Below are 20,790 nucleotides of genomic sequence, written 5' to 3' on the forward strand. Positions count from 1 at the left end.
ATCAGTAGTTTTGTACTTTAATAATAATAGCCAGCGATTCCTCTGCGTGGGATATTCTTGTCGATTAAGAAGTAGAGATGTTGGGTAAAGCACGGTGCTGATAACTCACCATGGGTTTGATCCCCATATGGGCATTCTCTTAAAAAGTTGGACTCAGTCATCTTCCTGAGCCTCTTCCAACTCAGAATATTTTGTATCTGCTTCTGTATCTTCTGGGTGAGGAGCTGTATGAAACTGTGTGTGAGACTCTATTCTCAGCACACCATTTCTTGGTTACTTCTTTGTGGTGCATCAGTAAAGGTGCTAATAGTTAATCAGTGAAAAAAGAATACTGTGAGAGAGAAAATGTAAGGGGTTAGGGATGAAATGAAGTATTCAGGTATTCCTATTCAATGCTGGCTGCAAGGCTAAGTAGAAGATAAGGATATTTATTACTTCTGATTTAAACTTCGCTTGTTTTGATACAGATCACTTTTTCTAGCAGTGAAGAACTGTACATCCTCATTGCAGTTGGAGGTGGAGCGTGTGGTTTGTGAAATGACACCTGCCTTGGCCAAAGTCTTCCTTCACTGCAGTGTTTCACAGAATCACAGAATGGTTTGGGTTGGAAAAGACCTTGAAGCTCATCCAGAGCCATCCCCTGCCATCCCAGCTTTCTCCACTATCCCAGGGAGCTCCAAGCCCCATCCAACCTGACCTTGGACAATTCCAGGGATTCAGGGGCAACCACAGCTTCTCTGGGCACCCTGTGCCAGGGCCTCCCCATCCTCACAGTGAAGAATTTATTCCTAATAACTGAACTAGAACCCAGTATTTACTGGTTAGATAAGCAAATTTAAGACAAAGTTAATGCTGCAGTAGTAATTTCTCTCTAATCCAGCAGCAAAAGTTGCAGTTACAGACACGCTACTTCCAGAGAACCACTGCAAACACTGGGCTCATTGTACATTGTCATGTGAATGTATTTTTGTGGCTTTTACAGCAGATTTTGGACATGATGGAGTCTAAAACTGTGGGTTGTTTTACTCAAATGCCTTGCTTATGCAGACGTAGAATGTGATATCTCAGGAGATTTGAGTCACACAAAACATTAAAATCGTATTTTAGATCACCAAGTTTCACATCCCATAAAGCACAGCCCAAATACAGTATTTTCAAACAGTTGCATTTGAATCATGCCCATAAATTATATATAGCCTACAACGCTTTTGGTTTCAAGCTACATAGAATCTACCATGTCCTTTGGGTATTTTTTCTGTGATTATCTGATCTTAAAATGCATGTATTTATATCTTGAATTTGTGTCGCTCTTATCCCGAGCAGAGAACCTATTACAGCTTTTCCTGGAGGATTAGAGAGGACTTTTTTATGCAAAATATTTTCTACTTGTAGTTGTATAATTATATCTTTTAAAAATGGCTTTGGGAGTGATGTCCTAAAACAAATTAGTTCATTTATCCCAAAACAGCATCAATTCCACTGATGTAATTCTTGGAGATATCTGTTTAGTCCCTAGTTGCAACAGATGGTGATTCCAATACCTTCATCTGCAACATATTCTGCTGCTTCACTGTTCTCACTTCCAAAAATGGGTTTTCTTGTGCTTCATCTGAATTTCAGCCTCAGCCTGTTACTGCTTGGTTCACTCCTCGTGGACATGAAGATGAGTTTGTTCCACATTTCTTCTTGACTATTTGTCATGCTGTCGTGTTTCTTTCCATCTTCTCTCCACTGGACAAAATCGTACTTCTCAGGCTGCAAATCATTCTTACAGTGTATTTCTAAAATCTTTTAACATTTTAATTCTGTGACTCTCAAGCTTTATGAGAGAGAATGCAGAAGCACACAGAGGGAGCTGGGAAGTTCCAGAGTGTTCTAGAAGTCACTGTCATTAAGGAAATATAATCTCTAAACTCTTACTTATATTACTTGCTCTTCATTACAATGTTTATTCACTCAATGCTTACATTCTGGGCATTTCCATTCTTCCTTCTCTCCCTGTCTCAACATCCTGGCTTCACTCCTGAGACCTGTTTGGTTCTCCACCACTTCCTTTTTGGCTCAGCAGCAGTTTGCTCACTGCAGTGTTCTCAGAAATTCACAATCTAGCCTAAGAAGATCAGATTTTCATGGAAATTGAAAAATAATCCCTAGGCTCATATAAACATCATATTCTTTCTCTTGAAAAGCCTAAAGCAAACAGCTAATGTTACAGACAAGCTCATCTTACCACTTTCCTACTAGGAAATGACACAAACTTGATGAAAGGCTGGAAGGTTTCCTGCATAACAAAGAAATCATTACCTACCATATTTTTTATGTAATATTGCCTTTAGTTCAGGTTTGGTAAACATACACACAGAAACCAGAAAATTATCACTATTATGATACTCATATTTTTAGCTGCCCTCAGTAAATGTGATCTTTGTTGGACCAGGCAATCTCCAGAGATCTCTTCTGACCACAATGGTTCTGTGATACAAAGGCATCACTGTGCATGTTTTTCACCTTAAATTTAATGGCCTGAAAGTTGAACAAACACTGCATTATATACACTAATAGCAGCCACAAATGCACAAAAAAATAAAAAGAGGAAACTCCATTTTTAAATTGTGTAGAAATGTAAAAAGCAAACTTCTCTGTCTACAAACAAAGTCAATTTCAAATCAAATGTACAAAAGATGCTGACTGCTCATAAAGACACAGTAGTATTCTCTCTTAAATGAATAATCTGCTGGTGATTATGGATAATGAAGTGATGGCTGGGGTTTATGAATGAAATTAGTACTTCACTTTTTCAAAGAATAACACAAAACTAACATCAGAATTTCACTACCTCTGAGACAAGACAAGAAATCACTTAAGTGTATGCATGAAAATGACTGTGTTATGAGAAGAAGTAATCTGCTTCTTAATGGACTAATGTATAGTGAAATGTAGTCAGGCACTTTGCTCAGTATTTACTTACAGGGAAAACTTCACTTTGCCTCATTCTTTTCCAACCCAGAATCCAATAAATTTCTATACTGTGTGCATGACAGCATCTGAAACACCTCAGCAATTACCATTAGCCTGAAGCCAGCATGCAACTAAACTGAAAAAAACAAGCCTTCATTTTATGTTTGAAACAAAATAAACAATAAACACATTTCAAATTTGTCTTAGGAGATACCTTAAATCATAATCTTCCCACTGCTGTGACAAAAATGCTTCCCAGTGTGAGTAACAATCAGGTTCACAGCAGGTGAATGTACATAAGTCTATGGAACCTGATGAGATACATCCCAAAGCCTGGGATGAGGGATTTGTCTGATGTAGCTGCCAAGCCTCTCTCTAAGTGTTTGAAGAGTCCTGGCAGTCAGGTGAAGTCCCAGGTAACTGGGAAAAGGGAAACATTTTTGCCCATCTTTAACGAGGGTAGAAAGGAGGCTGCTGGAACTCCCACCCTGTCAGCCTTCCCTCTGTGCCTGAGGAGATCACAGAACATCCTCCTGGAAGCTGCAATGAGACACACAGAGGACAGGGAGGTGACTCAGGACAGCCAGCACAACTTCACCAAGGGCAAGTCCTGCCTGACCACCCCAGTGGCTTTCTGTGATGGAGTGACCACATTAGAGCACAAGGAAAGGGCTCTGGATGTCATTTCTGTAAAGCCCTTGGCATGGTCTCCACAACATAACTCTCTGTTATGCCTCAGGTTTTAGCTTTTATATTTTTCACTTTCTGTACTGCTTTAGTGTGTATGCTGTTTTAGTCTGAGGTTTTAGCTTTTATATTTTTCAGTTTCTGTACTGCTTTAGTCTGTACGCTGCTTTAGTCTGAGCTTCATATTATGGGATGGTGAGCTCTCTTCACAGAGTAGGGAGACAGACAATTCCTTCTCTAGCTGGGGACCGAAGACAAATGATCCAAATCTCAGGCCCAAGAGCATAAACAACCAAAGAGAGAAAAACAAGAAGGATGGGACTTCATGGGCTGGAGCTGTAATTGGACAATTAATTCCAATATGCAAATGGACCAAAACTTATAAAAGTGTGGGACCTCGTGACCAGTCATCCATTTTGTGACTATTTTGGTTCATCTTGGGTGTAGCCCTGGCTGGGCTCTTGTGCTGCCTAAGGTGGATCCATTGAGGCCTCCTAATAAATCCCTACTTTATTCTTTATCTCTGTCTAGCCTCTGTTCTAGGTCAGCCTTCACAAGGCATCGTCTGAACTGGAGAGAGATGGATTCAGTGGGTGGAGTGTTTGGTGAATAAGGAATTGTGGTTTCACCCCAGCCAACAGCCAAAGCCCCTCAGAGCCACTCATTCACTCCCCCACCAGTGGGATCAGGGAGAGAATCAGAAGGGTAAAAGCTGGAAAACTCTGGGTTGAGTTAAAGACAGTCTAACGGGGAAAGCAAAAGCCATGAACACAAGCAAGGAAAACCAAAGTGTTAATTCCCTGCTTCCCATGGTTGGGCAGGTGTTCAGCCATCTCCAAGAGAGAGGTGCCCCATCATGTGGAACAGTGACTGGGAAGACAAGTGCCAACACTCCGAATGTTCCCCCCTTCCTTCTTCTTCCCTCCACTTTTTCCTGAGCATGATGTCACATGGTCTGGAGTATCCCTTTGGTCACTTTGAGTCACCTGTCCTGGATGTGTCTCCTCCCAACCTCCCATGCACCCCCAGCCTCTTTTGCCAGTGTGGCAATAGGAAAAGCAGGCTCTGTGTAAGCCTTGCACAGCAATAGCAAAAACATCTCCATTTTAGTTTTTTTACGAGCTGCGTTCTTGACATGTTGAAGTTTAGACTTTAATCATACAGGGAGGTACAGTAAGAAATAGGTGTGAAAACAAATATCTCAACCTTTGCTGGGCTCTTGGCATTTCTCATTTCATGGTTGTATTTGGAGGCCCATGCAATAGAATGGGAGACTTCATAAACTGTGTTAACGAGACTGCATCAGAAATGCTGGAAATCTTTCAGAGACTATAACAGCAGTATTTTGCTCTTAGCATCTGACTCTGGAGAAATGTAAAATGTTTCAAAAATGCTAATACTGTTTTTCAGCACACTAAGAAGAAACAGATGGAATAACTTGAACTTCAGGCACTGAGATCATTTTCAGGCTTCTTCAGTGTACATTAGGTCATTAGGCAGAAAGCTATTTTGTGTAACAATGCCTTTAATGTGTACTTACCATAAAAGCTATTTCCTGTTGTTCTGTAAAGTCAATTAGCTATTTACCAAATACCAAATTTCATGTCTGTCAATTTCTTATTTCATTGTGCAGCATGAAAAAAGGGAAGTGGCAATCATGCAAATTACTGTCTTGATAAATACAGCATGTCCTTTACAGTCTTAGATTCTTTTCTAAGAAAGATTGAGTTGCACATTTTGTTTATCTCACAGATAATTTGCCAAAGCCCCTCCTTTTTTCTGGACTTGTGCCTTTGGAGATTTTGTATATTACTTTCTCTGTGTATTGTTTTGGTTTTACTATATATGTAATATTTAGTTATTCTGTGTTCAAGTGTAACAAAGCAGATGAATTTCTGTATTTTCCCACCCCTTTTTTTTTTTTTTTTTCCTTATGTCCCCTATTACTTTTGTTCTTATTCCAGGGTTATGATATTTTATAAGACATTCCAGGAATCTCCTCTATGTCTTGCAATTAGTCACCCTCAAAATTAAGGGGAATCCTGAAGCTTCTGGCCAGCAGCTGAATTAGTTCAGCCCACAAAGGATGCATTTGAGTTTACATTGTAATAAATGTGTCTGCATTACTTAGAGATCACTCTTAATGTGATATTCCAGAGGTTATAGTGCTTCCCAAATTGTGGGCACTGCATTCCCTGTGTGCCAGTTTCAATTACAGACAGGAAGGAGGATGGCAAATTCTCTGAAGCTACAATCGGAGTAAACAGAAATCTCTGCAAATAATTTTCATTGCAAGTGTCTCCAGTGCAAATCCTTGAATTACCAAGGAGTATAAAAGTTTATTGCTGAGCAGTGAAGGACCTTTTAAACATAAATTTGTAAGAAATATAATTTATGAGCTGTTAGCATCAGAGTTAGCAACTGTTACACTTGATGCCTAAAGAGGCTACCTAAAACAGAGGCTAGACAGAGTTAAAGGAATAAAGTAGGGATTTATTAAAAGGCCTTCAAAGGATACACCTTGGGCATACAAGAGCCCAGCCATGGCTCCACCCAAGGTGGACTACAAGTCATGAGTTTTCTCACTTTTATAAGTTTTGGTCCATTTCCATATTGGGGTTAATTGCCCAATTATAGCTTCAGGTTTTGCAGTCCCATCCTCCCAGTTTGCTCTCCTCAGTTCACTGTTGTTTGTACTTTTTGGGTCTGAAGCTGCAGCAGTGTCCTTGGTTCTCAGGCTGGAAAAGGATTGTTTTGTGTGACTGAACTGTGAGGAGAACTTGATAACACTTTATATGAAGTTCAGAGTTACATACCAATGCAGTACAGAATTTGGAAAATATGAAAGCTAAAACTTAAGGTATTACACTGCTCAAGATCTCTGTTATAACGAATTATTGCCCTATGAAAATCAGCTGTGAATTCCTTGGGTGCATAAAGCAAGGTGGGGGTGCAAAAACAAAGGTCTACTGACACGATCAGACACTAATTATTTTGAGTATTTGAGAAGGCCACAGGTGCTCACAAGCTGTTTCGGTAGGAAATGATCCATCCTGTTAAATACTGGTGCCATTTTATTGGTCTGCATTTGATAAGTTTTAACTTCAACTTGAAGAGCCATCCAGTATTAAAGCTCTCATTCATCTGCAAAGCTGTATGATTTTCTGTTGAGAAATTCTGTCATGCAATCACTTGTTCAGGTTTACAACATTTAAACAGTTCCTCCTCATTTGTGGAACTTTCTGATTTTTACTTCTAAAGTTACTTGGAAAATGCTTTTCTTTGCATATTGTAAGGAGACAAAAATAACATCTGATTTTTGTTAATAAAAGCTTTTTTGTATGATTATGATTTGTGTTTATTTTCATTATATCCAAAAAAGACAACCTCTATTCCTGTGGTGCATCTATCTTTAACAAAACTCAAAATCTGCCTGTGCTCCCTTTGACATGATTTCCATTCCCTGCTCTCCAGAGTCGGAGATTTTGCTTTCAGCAGACTATTTTGGTGTCTGTGTTCACACCTCTTTGCTGTTACATGCACAGCTGAATTTTCTGTGTTTTGTGGGGTGTTCTGTGTGAAGAGTGATTTGCATTTGCTGATTCTAATGGAGATCATTGGCATCATTGTGTTTGTCTCAGACTCACTTGTGGTTGGTGCTGGCTAATGGACAGTGAACCATAACCATAAACTCTGTAATTAACAGTCGTGATTAGCCTCTGTTAGAATCTTGACCTAAATTAAAACACTCAAAATGATACTTTAAATCAAATTCAATAGCATTCTTTGTCAGTGGATGACATGATCTAGTTATGGATTGTAAGATTTTGTTTTGCAGGAGCCATTTCTTGAAAATATGAAATATCTTTCTCAGGCTCAAGTAATTTTCCTTCCAACTGTTATGGTCAAAGTTGCTGGACATTCTTAGCTTCTAAGTAAATTTTTAGTAAATGTATTTATTTTGTCTCTTAAAACACTTCTTTACTCAAACTTTCTGTGCTTGTATGAATCATACAGAGAGACTGCTGGAGAGGTCAGTGAACAGATTTCAGGATTAGGTTTACAGATACATCAACTTATGGCAATGATTTGTTTGTTTCAAATTCTTGTTCCATTCCCTCTTGTGACTATCTGGGATCTTGTGTCCAGCTTGTGATTTTAGCCAGTTTGAGACACAGTATCTTAATAATACAGATGCATCTTGAAGGATAATGTTGTAAGAAAGAGATTTTTGGTGATCTTAATTTCAGGTGTCCATGGCAGGGCTTCCATGGTCAGCAAGTTATTGAGGGAAAGTCTGAGTCACACAGGAAAAGGATGGAGATGTCTGGATGGAACCTGAGGATGAGAGGGTCATGCAGTGTGCATGAGTTGTCAGATGCCTTGATGTCATTCATGACTTCATTTCTGATCTGTAATTTAAAGCAGCATCTAATGTTTAGAGTTATGGCACAGTTACAAGATACATTTAATTATGCAAAAATCTGGGTTTTTCAACTCTTGACATCTGTTCACTCTTAGTCATTAAACTAATGGTGGTGTGCTAATGCTACCAACAAGAAATATTTGTCTTGTGCTCTGGCAATAAAAAGGAAAAAGAAAAGTGTTGTACTTTGCAGTTAATGGAGGAAACATCCACGTCAAGAGCATGGTGAATAAATTAACAGTAATTTCTGTAATGAATTTAATTTTAGTAATTTATATAACGAACATTATGTTTTTGTTGTTAAACGTCAGCTTTTTTATTTCCTCAATTTTCCTCCTCCTATTTCCACAGGAATAATGAATGAAAAATGGAAGAAGAGACTGTTGTTACTCTGGGGCTGGTTTTCTGCCCTCTCCCCCCTGTAAGAAACTGTCTTCCTAATGGGAGAAAGGAAATTTTCCACTGTAGCACAAGAGGAGTAACTTGTCTAAGTGTTTTGTGGTTAGCTGCAAGTCCTAAGATGCTGAAGATAAAAAATCTTGTTCTCTGAGCGCTCGCTTTTTGGATTTTAAACATTACAGTGTCCAGGAGGAGTGCAATTCTTTTTGCTGTGCTGAGGTCTGTGTTGATCCCCTGTGTCCCATTTTTCACAGGGACAGATGGATGGAGAAGATACAGCAGAATAAATACGTGCAGGTAGGGATCTTTATTGCATTTAGTGGTATTAGCTGGTACAGCATTGTAAATGTAGCAGCTATAGTGCCTTTATAGTGTGATGCATGAGTGATCTTTAAAATTCTGCTCTCTTAATTGAATTTGTCTTGAGAACATAATCTTGCTTTCTAGAAAAATAACTTACACTGGGACTTAAAATGTCCTGTTGCTGCTTGCACCACAGAACACTTAGAGTTTCATTTCTTTTAAAACCATCTGCAGTTGTACATATCCAGAAAAATGTTTAATCACTGTTTGTTCTTTGTGTGCATTAGTGCTGCCTGGCTTTTAAGGACAGCGTAGTTCCTTCAGTAGAATTCTTCCAGCAAAACCCAGAGTAACTCTCTTATCATCAGGAAAGTTGATAGGAAAGATTTATATTCTACTTAATAAAGAAGAAAAGAAATTTCATACAGTAATGGGTTCTGTTGATGTAATTAAGAGAAATAACTGTACTTATCATTAGGGCTTACCATGAATGTGGGTGTGTGTTACTGTCCAGCACCTGTTGCTAGCAGGCTTTATGTATCACTTTTTAAAAAATAAGTAATTTCAGATATGAGGATAAATGCTGTGATTTTCATTTTGTTCAAACAAGGTTTGTATGTTTTACTGGAGGTTATGACATGATATTGAATGTATTTTGGGCTCTGGTCTTGTGTATAACATATAGTATATTTGAATTTCAGCTTTTGTCTGTGTAAGATATAATGAACATATGTCAGAGCCTGGGAATAATAACAAGCAGAAAATAATGAATGAAAAATAATAATATATACTCTAATTTCTAACCAAAAGCTTTTAATGAAAGGCAAATTTTGTGGCAATATTTAATGCATGTCTGCATGGTTAAAAGTTTAGAATGAAACGTGAAATAGGAAACCTTTTGTTTTCTTACCATTTTACACATATATTTACAATTGAACAAAAATCCATCTTTGCTTTTAATAAATGTAGCTATGATTCCAGCAGAAAGAAAAGAATTAATTCATATTTAGGTGATGATTCCTCAAAAGTATCACCCAAGCACTTTTCCCTTTCTTACAGTGTTGTCATTGAGAGCACAAAATTTCATTTGCTGTTTTCAGAAATGCAACCAAGCTCCTCCCTCCATCCCTCCCACAGGCATCCCACTACAAAGAAAACTTTCTGCATGGGAGCTGGCTCAGGAGAAATGTTGTTGTTGGGAATGGAAAGGTGAAGGTGAGAAAACCAAGACTTTCTGTCTCCTTGGACATAAGAGCCAGCCAACATTACCTTCAGAAATCTGTGTGCAGGCTTTTCTAGTTTGAAGAGGATATTGTAAGTATTTTGTTTTTGCTAAATATGTGTATACTAGAGAAAACTCAGTTGCTGATTATCTTAATTTAATTCTATGTCTATTTGATCAAAATATTTGGGGATATATGTATACAAGTGTGTGTGTCTGTATATAAATAAAATATGTTTCCAAGTATTAGATGTGGTTTTATTTTAGGTACAGGGAGCATCTCTGTAAGAAAATATGTCATTAGTGTAAAACCACTACATTGCTTTAAACATATAGCTCTTCCTATAATTTACCTGTATCAGTGAAACATTTTGCTGAACATTGATGTATTTGTCATATTAATTACTATTAATTATTATATTAATTATTATCATATTAATTACTGACTGGTCTGTTTTGTTCTATCACCTCATGCAGAGTATTCATCAAATTTGCTTTAGTATTAAGCAAACTATCTAATCTTAGTAACACTGAACTTGACATACTAAAATTTCTTTACCTACACAACTCTGGAATGTTTTTCTCACAAAAATACTGGTGAGAAATTTTTTTTTCAGGATGTTTAAGTAATGCACAGTCTAGCCCATTGCATAGATTTCTGGATTTGGAAGTAATGAGTGAGTAATGTTATGTTATGTTATGTTATGTTATGTTATGTTATGTTATGTTATGTTATGTTATATAATATTGTGAATAGCTTTATCTATTACATGTGTTGAAAAATCAAACCAAACAACACAAAAAAAAAAAAAAAATCAAAACAAAACAAACAAACAAACAAACAAAAAACACCAAAAAAAAACCAAACCAAAAACACTCCCCCCAGAAAACCCCCGAGAAACAGCACTGGTAGGGGAAAAAATCCCAAAAAGCTGCACTTGTAGATATTTATCCAACCCATCCAAACACAAACTTTTCCTTGAGATGGAGTTACAAGTGAGAAGTGGAGAATACGGGACAAAGTGCTGTGTGGAAGAAATGGCCTTGCATTTTAGAAACAGCAGTAGTCCTCTAAAATGTCCAAGTTGGATTTTACTAAGGACTAAAATCTGTTAGACCTTTTCACCATCAATGGCAGTTAAATATGAGAAAATGGTGATCAGAAACAGAAATTCTTTTCTGCTTATTGAAACTGAGTAGGTGATAGCAGAAGCTTTTGGCAAGGTACAGGACAGAAAAGAGGGGATTCCTGTCCTGTTTCATATGGTGTTGCTGTGAGCTGCTTTCTCTTTTTTTTTTCTTATTTCAGGTGAAGAGGTGAACACATCTTTATTCTTTATTCCCATGTGAAAGACTATACTAAATGCACACTAAAACCAAACTACAGTTGGTTTACTCTTTATTTTTTTTTCCAGATCCAGGTGCTCACAGGAAATATTCAGTTGATGGCCCTTGACAAGGGAGTTGATATGAGTAATTTGGCACTCAGAATTGGTTATAATCATTCTAAAACTAGATTAAAACACAAATAAGGACATTTTTATATTTACCTTCCTACTAGTTTTCCTATTTTGAGAAACATCTCATAAATGCTCCTTACTGACTTTCATAGTATTTTCCTGAGCAGTTTTATCAGTTTCAATTCTACTTTTGTGGATTGTTGATTTCTTATCATCAATAGCTTGATGGCTATCACTTCGCTGCATTTAAAAGGAGCTCTGTGCTTTTAGGGAGCTGAAAAGAATTCTAAAATTCATACAAATGGAGCCAAATCAAGGAGTTGTACATAAGGCTTGAATTTGTATTTTGCTTTTCAGTCTAAAAGTCTAAATTTGTTAGTTATCATCTCTAATGATTAGTCAGTACCCCAGAAGGCATTTTGTAATTCATATCTCTGAAACATTGTATTAATAGACTCATTTTTTGGCATTGCTTTGCTATTCTAGAAAAACTCTTCATCTTAAGAAATTTTAGTAGCAAATTGTACTTTAGTATTGCCCAATATCTGTTTCACTTAATGACTCTTTGTTGATCCCTTTCTAGTAGCTTGCAGATCATTTGTTCAGTAAATTTCATCAGTGTATCTGGAATTCCTTGGGTTTTGACATAAAATTATTCTGTGTCATTTTCGCAGCACCCTTAAACCAGCTAGATTAACCTCAATGTCTAGCTTTGTACACTGAATGCAATTCCTCTCATGATGAGAAAACCAAGTCATTTCCACTTCAATTAAAAATAAAAATGTGTTAATGCATCCCTGTTCCTGTAGAAAGTGGTACTTTAGTAACTGAAGGTACCAGTGCATTTGTACCTGTTACTGATGGACTGGTCTCTACTACAGGACCAGAGATACCAAAATCTGTTGTAGGATTTCCAACCCTTAATTTAATTTAAATGCAAATTTCTTTCATTTGCTATACTGGAAATTAACAGATCTGAACTGTAGTCTTGAATCTGCCTTCAGCAGCATATTGACATTGTACATATTGACCTACAATTTCTTTGCACTAATTTGTAGTCACACACCCAAGTTTCTTCTCTCAGTTTCTAGAATAAATCTTGTGCTTAGCCTACTACTAAGAAAACTTGTTCTGTATCTTCCCTCCCAGAATCAGTTACTGGGGAAGCTTTTGTGTCCCACGCAAAAATTGAAATTATTTCTCAGGGTAACACTTTACCTCAGTGTCTTGCCTTAAAAATTCAACTAATTCAGCAGTATATGGTGAGGTGGCTGAGTTTAGCTGAGCTTCAGGAATTCCAAGTAGTCACTTGTTGCCCTGTTCTTTTAAAAGTTTTAAAGTTCTTTTAAAAGAACAGGACGACAGTCACTCTGTCTTTTTAATATAATTTTAGTCCTTTGTATTTGAAGGATTTTTCAGTCACATCTTCTTAGCTTCCTTTTTCCTAACCAAGTCACAATCTATAAGTTCTTGGCAGTTGATCCACGTCCAAGAAGTCTGTTGTTCCATGTGAGCACAGTGTGTTTCTGGTACAGGTCTGCTGAAGAAATCCTCTCATGAATGTCCATGAAAGTTTGTCCAATTATGACTTCTGGTCACAGTTCCTGAAGGGAATGTGTTGCATCTTTTTCTCTTGATCAATACTTCTGTCTCTCTCTTTTTTTTTTTTTTTTTTTTTTTTTTAAATTCAGCTCTGAAATCCTTAATACAAAAATGATGTTTGCATTTGCTAAAACCATTTTCTTTACTTCATTTATTTCAGTTGACGTAGTTCTCTAAAAGCTGAGTTTCTGTGTTGTCCTTAAAACTGCTTTGAAGATAAAATTGATTTTATTAGAATTATTAAAAATTAAAATAAAAAAAGAACATCTTGATTTTCAATTTATCTTTTGAGCTTTCCATTGGAAATGGGTCTGTGTGGTCTTTTGATTGGAAATGGGTCTGTGTGGTTTGGCCAAAGTAACAGTTCTTTGGTTATATACTTCCATTTTGTTACCATGGTAAATTCTGATCTCTGAGTTGCGGTTCCTGATCAGATCTGAACATGCTTGGAAAGTCCCAGAGGAGAAAAAAAAACCCTCCCAAGTCCCATAAACCCCAACAAAATCACTGCAGAATCATTCTTGCTTGCATATTCTTTTGAAATAAATATATCTGCATCTAAAGATGAGGGCTGTAATTGCAAGAAAGTCTTGATTCTCTGACATGGTCCTCATGTGAGCTTAAAAGAAGTAGCAGCACAGCTGGAGCTCAGCAATCAAAACTGCAGAGTGTTTTAAAGACTTGGCAGTGACCAAAAGTGTTTATTAAATGGAAGTAATCGGTTTTGACATGAGTCACAAAGGATAAATCACCCTGTAATGGGTCAAAATGTTCTTCATCTTCTGTGGATGAGAACTGGTGTCATGTAAATTGCTGCATCTACAGTAAGTGTGGTAAATTCGGGCATTAGTAACTGAATACTTACAGTGATTTGCCTTGTCACCTCAGTGCTTCTCATTGCCACCCTTCCCCTTTGTCAGGGATTTCAGCCTCAAGCAGAATAATTGAAAATGCAGCTGGACAAAGCCTTGAGCTGAACTTGGTGTTGGCCTTGCTCTGTGGAGGGGATGGATCTAATGAGCCTTAGAGGTGGGACATGTGGAGCTAAATTCTGTTTTCAGGAAGTACAGAGGAGCAGTAGCTGAGGTGCAAGGCTGCTGATACTTTAATCTACAGTGAGAAACAATTAGATGATTGTCAGAGTTTTGATAGAGGTGTGATTTTGACGCTTCCAAGCTGGAAAGACAAAGGAAAGAAATATCTCTTCTGTAACTTGAATCACACAGGGTAGATCCAGATGAAGTAGTTGATCTTCATTGGCTCTGTTTTTCATGGCTCATTCTTCTAAATCAACATACTTCTGGTTGCTTTTGCCTTATATCCTGGGTGCCTCAAACACAGCAGGACCAGCTGGCCAGAAGAGGTGATTGTCCTGCTGTGTCCATTGTTGGTGTGGCCTCATCTGGAGCACTGTGCACAGTTTGGGCCCTGCAATTTAGGAAGGATGAGAAGGTCCTTGAGTGTGTCTGGAGGAGAGCACCAAAGCTGGTGAAAGGGCTGGAAGGAATGCCCTGTGAGGAGCTGCTGAGGGCTTGGGCTTGTCTGCTTTGGGGAAAAGGAGGCTGAGCGGTGACCTCATCGCTGTCAGTGACCTCATGTATGGCTTCCAGAGGAGGGAAAGTGGAGAATGAGGTGCTGAGCTCTTTTCCCTGGGATGCAGTGATAGGACATGTGGGAATGGTCCAAAGCCACACTGCAGGGTTTTTACATGGGACATTGTCATGTTTTGACACTGGCGCAATGCCAGCGCCCCCATGAAAATGCACCTTCCCCAAATAAATGCTGTGAGATGTTATCAGGAACAGAGCAGAGCAGGCCCAAGCTTAATAACAAAGGGAAAAAAAACTTCATTAAACTACTATTACTACAGAAAACACATAAACTAAATCCAGGATGAAGACCTTTTAAAACACCCCTCCTCCTCCCAATTCCTAAGACACCCACCATGAAACATCACCCGGGATTCCTGATCAAATTACCACCCTTCAGATAATCAATACTCAAGCTATCAAGGGAGAGAGAAGTCTCTCTTGCACCACAGACCCCCCAGGAAACACAGCTGCCCCCCTGTGTTTCCCTGTCACACATGGCAACCGCCCGGAGAAAATCTGCCAGTGTGACACTCTCCTTTCCATGGCACAGTGCTCTCACCACTGTGCATGGACAGACTGCTCATAGGGCTCCTTTAAGGATGCTTTGCCACGGACCCAAAGATACAACAGTTCAGCTTCTCATCTTGGGACTACAGTCCCCCCCATTTTCCCCTGGGGCCAAGGGTCCAAGAACAGAGATCATCTTCTTTCCCAAAGACAGAGGGCATCACCATTCCCTCCTCAGCTTTCTTCTGTTCTTGCCATCCCTGTGCTGTTAGAAGCTGAAGCAGGTCTCCTTGGGTCACCACTGCATCCCCCTAAAATGCAGTCTCCATTGCAGGAGATTTTGGTTCAGTCCATGGCTAACAAGAAAAGTCCAGCCAAAAGCTACTTCATCATCTCCTCCCACCTAAATATTTCTTCTTCTAACATGTCAGGTCCCAGACTGTCTCTCTTCCACTACAAATCAAGGAGGAGTAATATCTTACAAAGCCCTCATTTCCCGGAAAGGGTTAAAAGTTCAGACTCCCTGGACAGCTGAAATCTCTGCCCAGCATTCCCATCTCCCACGCTGGGCATCATCCCCCCCTCTTTCTCCTTCTCCTCTGCCGGCAAATTTCCAGGTGCCGCCAGGCTCTCTGTCACTTTCCCTCTGTGGGGGGGGAAAAAAGGCATCTCCGCTTCTCTCCACCCTTCCATCCAGGAGCTGGCTCGGTTCCAGACCCTCAGCCCCTCGGCCTACCTGGACAAGGCCGCGTGGCTTCCCCTCCCCCACCCAGCCCATGGCTGGGCAGGGGAGAGTCTGCACTCTCTGACGACCGGAACCAAAGAGACAGTTCCCCTGGGAGTTCTTGCTTTTAACCCCCTGTGTTCTCAGAGGCGTGTCCATACTTTCAGTGGTCACTCCAGGTGCCAATATCCAAACCTGACCACTGATTGGTTTGACCCAGCTTCCTGGAAAAAAATTCACTTCCATGTCAAACCACGACAGACATGAAGAAGCGTTTCTTTGCCAAAGGGTGGTCAAACACTGGAACAGGTTTCCTAGGTGGATGCTTGATGCCCCAGCCTTGTCAGTGTTTGAGAGTTAAGCATTTGTCAGTGTTACAATGGCAGTTGGGTAGGATGGTCATTGTAGATTCTTTTCAATTGAAATAGTCTATTCATATTCTACTCTATTTTATTCTATTTTATTCTATTTTGATGCAGAGTTTCAGAGAAGTAAAAAATCATTTATCTAATAGATATTAAAGCTGTGTGTTATTTCTGGTATTCTGTAACTCTCAAGAGCTTTCTTTCTTAAGTTACCTCTAGTACTGGAAACAAACCCTCAGAAGGAAAAATGGATCCCTTGTTTTGGCCATCAGAAGCTAACAGATTTCGACGATTCACCCCCGAGTCCTTGGCAGCAATTGAGGAAAGGATTGCCAAAAAAAAAAAGGAACAAGTCAAAGTTGAAGAGAAGAATAAGGAACAAGGAGTTGAAGAAGATAAACTTACTCCTCAGCTTGACCTGAAAATTTGCAAAACGTTGCCATCTCTGTATGGGGACATTCCTGCAGAGCTGGTTGGGGAACCCCTGGAGGATTTTGATCCATACTACAGTGATCACAAGGTTAAAACTTCCCAAAGCTTTTTTTTCTTTTTTAATTTTTGCCTGCTGAGCTCTTAAGGGATAGTAAAAGCTCTATTCAGGAGGTGCTGGGGTTTGATTACTCTGTAGACAGAGCTTTGAACATTACTGACAACTTTTGGGGGGGAGATCTAAGGTATGTTCTGCATTATGGAATGAAGAGGTATTTTAAGTTCCGGTCAAAAATCAAAATTAATTATGAAAACATGATATGTGATTGGTGCACTTTAATAGTAAATATATTCTGGGATTAGTGATGCTTTGTTTTCCAGAGCAGTTTCTCTGATGCCTGTGGGGCTGAGCTCCCTGTTGTATAAACAGTGCCTGTCCAACAGTCAGTCACACTGGAATTGCAGATGCTTTCACTGAATTACAAATACTATACAAATTAAGAGAGGAAAATTTGAGATATTTCCATTACTTTGTGTAGCAAACAATGTATTTTCATTGTCTTAAATTAATTTTCTGTAACTTTATGTCTCACTGGCTTTGTTTATTGTTCCATATTTATATTGCACATACTTCATGCTATTCCAAAGTGGTTGGTGATGCTGACTATAACAGTGTAAAAAGCAGATAGTCTAGGAATCCCTTCTAAATTAAATACTTCTATTAAATTATTACTACTGTCAAGGAAGAGTTGATCTGAAGAGCAGAAGGTTCCATCCAGTCCCAGCTGCTGTTTTAATGTATGCCAACAAGGTATTGGAGTGTAATCATTTTATCAGAGGACATGCTTTAGTCTTTGATCTTCCAGATACTTTTTTCTCAAAGTCATCAAAGTGATTCTACTGATGAAGAGGAACTAAGGTTGATTGAGTGCAAGAAATTTATATTAAAGTTAGGAAACTGTGTTTTTCATTCAAGAGATTTCAGTTTTACTATATGGCAAAAGTGCTGAGCTGCATGGACCTTAAGGTAGCTTGGAGGGAATTTACCGTGTTATGTGACAATATGGATATATTTCAAAATTTAAAAATTTGCTTTGACTGTCCAGGATTTTGGCAGTACTACACAATCTGCATCTTGTGAATAATCTCTTGTAGCCTGTAACACTGTCTCAGAGTAAGGTATTAAGACCATTGTTACAATCCCAGAGTAGTAATTTAATTACTTTGACCAAATGAGTATGATTACTTGCTCTTCATATTCATTCCCATTATGACTTCTTCCTTTCAGGCAATAATGAACTTAAATAGAGCTGCTCTTTTTCCTTCAAAATGTGTATAATCAGGTCACAGCTCCAAATAAGAATAAAGGAAAGCTGTACTCCTAACTGCAGTTAGATATAGCTCTAGATGCATACTTGAAAAACTGAACATGTATTTTTGCAGACATTTTAAATTCATTCAAATGTTTCATGTACAATGAATCTTTTTTTTTTTTTTAATAGACTTTTATGGTGTTAAATAAAAGGAGGACTATTTTCCGGTTTACTGCCACACCTGCCTTGTTTATATTTGGTCCTTTTAATCCTGTCAGAAAAAAGGCAATTAAAATTCTCATCCATTCATATCCTTTCATTGGTTTCCCTGATGTGAATCTTAAAATAGTCTGTGCCATTTTCTGTCATTCTCTTCCTCTGTTTCTGCTTTTTCTGCTTTATTTGGAATTATTAATTAGTGGAAATAGGTCTTTTTAGGTTAACATGTCTGAACATGTCAAACATGTTATGTCCCACTAGTGTCCTAACTTCCAAAACCGTCTCCACGTGCAGATAATTCATTTTTATATTTAAAACATGAATTTCAGCCCGTTGAGAAGGTTTCATCTTGATGGGGGATTCTTGGGATGGTCCTTTGCAAGGGTAGGAGTTGGATTTTGTAGATCCTTGTGGGTCCCTTCTAACTCAGGATAATTTGTGATTCTGTTATAAGTTTCCTTGGAAAACCCATGAAAAGTTCTGAGCATATTCAAATGAAAAGTTATTATTTGAATGCTTGCGTGGTTTTTGTGTGTGGAAATCAGCAACTTGCATGAGCTTTGTTTTGTATAATATAGAGGTTTTTTCCTTGACTTACTATTCACAGTTTTTCTTGGCATTATTACATGTACTGTGTTACTCAATTGTATGGCTATGACTATCCCTCACCTTCTTGGAGAAGCCTACTGGACTGAGTAAGTACCTCAGTGGCCATGTTCTTACTATTTTTCCAAGGATACTGACATGCAGGACTGAAAAATTTCAATAATGTGATGGTCTAATTCTGGGGCTTGAAAATTCTCAGCTAGACAAACCCCTGAGGAAGGCTGAGGATTGTTATGATATCACCCAGTCTTTTGTGAAGATTCAGTGCCTTTTCTTAGAGGCTCTCACCATATGCCCTTTTTTCTGTCTTGCCTAATTTTGCCATCTGGTGTAACGTAGGAGGTTGGCCCATTTTTCTTTTTGAGGATTAAATCTTTCAGAGACTGTGCAGCAAGATTTTAACTTAATATCTCTCATTCTACAGCAATAACCTGAATGTCTGTTGTAGCTGCCTCATGCAGAAGCTATAAATGAATAAATCTTCATTCTGTGCTTTCCTCTGTTTCCTGGTGACTCTCCTAAGTCAGTTGTTCCCACTAGGAAGCCATTTATTTGTAATGTCTTGCTTCCTTTGGTACTTGTGCACTGTATCCAGTGTAACTTGAGTTCATATTCCAGAATTAAATCTGGAAAATATGCCTGGAGCCTCAGAAGCTCTATAATTTTAATTCCTTTTTTTTGGGGGGGGGTAAGCATAGTGATAACTTAATTTTCTGTAGGATTTCTTTCAGTTATAGTGTATTTTTTCAGAATAAATTTATAAAATGTGCAAATTTTACAGGCTGAAATAAATCTTTGTTGTTATTGTTCTGCCAGAATGGTGAGGTTTTGAAATTTTCCAGCCTGCTTTAGAACATAAACACAGTCTTGAAAATGTTTTCCTAAGGAAATGTGAGCTGTCTTTCATCCAGAAATAGCATCATATGCTTATGTGAATGTTTGTGTTTGTAGATTTATATGGAAAATTTACTAAAATTCAGGAAGACATCTTGTCCCCACGATGCTTCTGAAAGTGATGCAACCTGTCCCATTTTGCTTCACATTTTCTACCTTTATCTCCATGCAGGAACTAAATCAGAGAAAAGATAGAAATGTGCCTGAATGTGTATGAATCTCAGTGATATTTTTATTTCTGTAACTTATATATAATATACAATTAATATACAATTTCCTCCTCAGACATGTTTTCACTGTTGTATATACTACTGAAATATTGATTAAAGTAGTAGCGAGAGGATTTGTTTGGAATGAATTTACTTTTCTTCGAGATCCATGGAACTGCTTGGATTTTTCTATTATTATTGTAATGTAAGTAAAACACAGTTTTTCTTTTACACTCAGGGGTCAAAACCACAGAGAAAATAACGTTTGGTGTTGCTGAAATTCTTTACAGTTGTTGGCATCCTCCCTGCTAAACTGTGCTTGAATCACATTTTGCATGTCTGCACTGAGAAAAACAGACTTTAAAGTAAGACCTAAATTAAAAGCTCATAATAAAACTGCGTGATTGTTCTCAATTTAGTCTATATTTGAATTTTGTCAAGAGGTAATTGCATTAACAGCCCAAACCAAGCCTGCCTCTTTATGGTGTCTTAGCAGTACTCTGATGAAACTCATTTGAGAAGGGTCCAAAATGGGTCACAAGGTGTTGAATGACTTGGTGGTAAATAACTGATGAAATCCCAGTGCCAAAGGGTGCTCAAGGAAGAATGCACCTTGCTTTACATACAAATTACATACAAATTTACATACAAATTCCTGGGCTCTAGAATAGCCTCCACTTTTTGGGAAGATGTTGTTGGAGTTTAAACAGACAGTTTTGTAAAAGAACCACTCCAGCATTCAGTCACAGTCAGAGAGGGAGGTAGAAAATGAAGACATCGTGGGTAAGAAGCAAAGAAGCAGAGCGCACGTTATTTCTCTGTGTAGCCTGTATTTTAATTCAGGACTTTGTGTAGTTTTGCTCCTCACATGTCAA

General features: G+C 38.3%; 1 protein-coding gene across 1 annotated transcript in view; it reads left to right on the top strand.

The window, feature by feature from the left end:
* The first annotated feature begins 16,473 nt into the window (after nt 1-16,473).
* LOC128805220 (sodium channel protein type 5 subunit alpha-like) overlaps nt 16,474-20,790 on the top strand; it is a 32,449-nt gene continuing 28,132 nt past the window's right edge. The window contains exons 1-4 of the mRNA XM_053973767.1: nt 16,474-16,765; nt 18,177-18,295; nt 18,812-18,901; nt 19,992-20,120. Of these exons, the coding sequence (XP_053829742.1) occupies nt 16,493-16,765; nt 18,177-18,295; nt 18,812-18,901; nt 19,992-20,120 (611 nt within the window). The 5' untranslated portion in view covers nt 16,474-16,492. The remainder of the gene's footprint in view (nt 16,766-18,176; nt 18,296-18,811; nt 18,902-19,991; nt 20,121-20,790) is intronic.

This window comes from Vidua macroura, chromosome 1 (assembly GCF_024509145.1).
Source record: "Vidua macroura isolate BioBank_ID:100142 chromosome 1, ASM2450914v1, whole genome shotgun sequence".
NCBI lineage: Eukaryota > Metazoa > Chordata > Aves > Passeriformes > Viduidae > Vidua > Vidua macroura.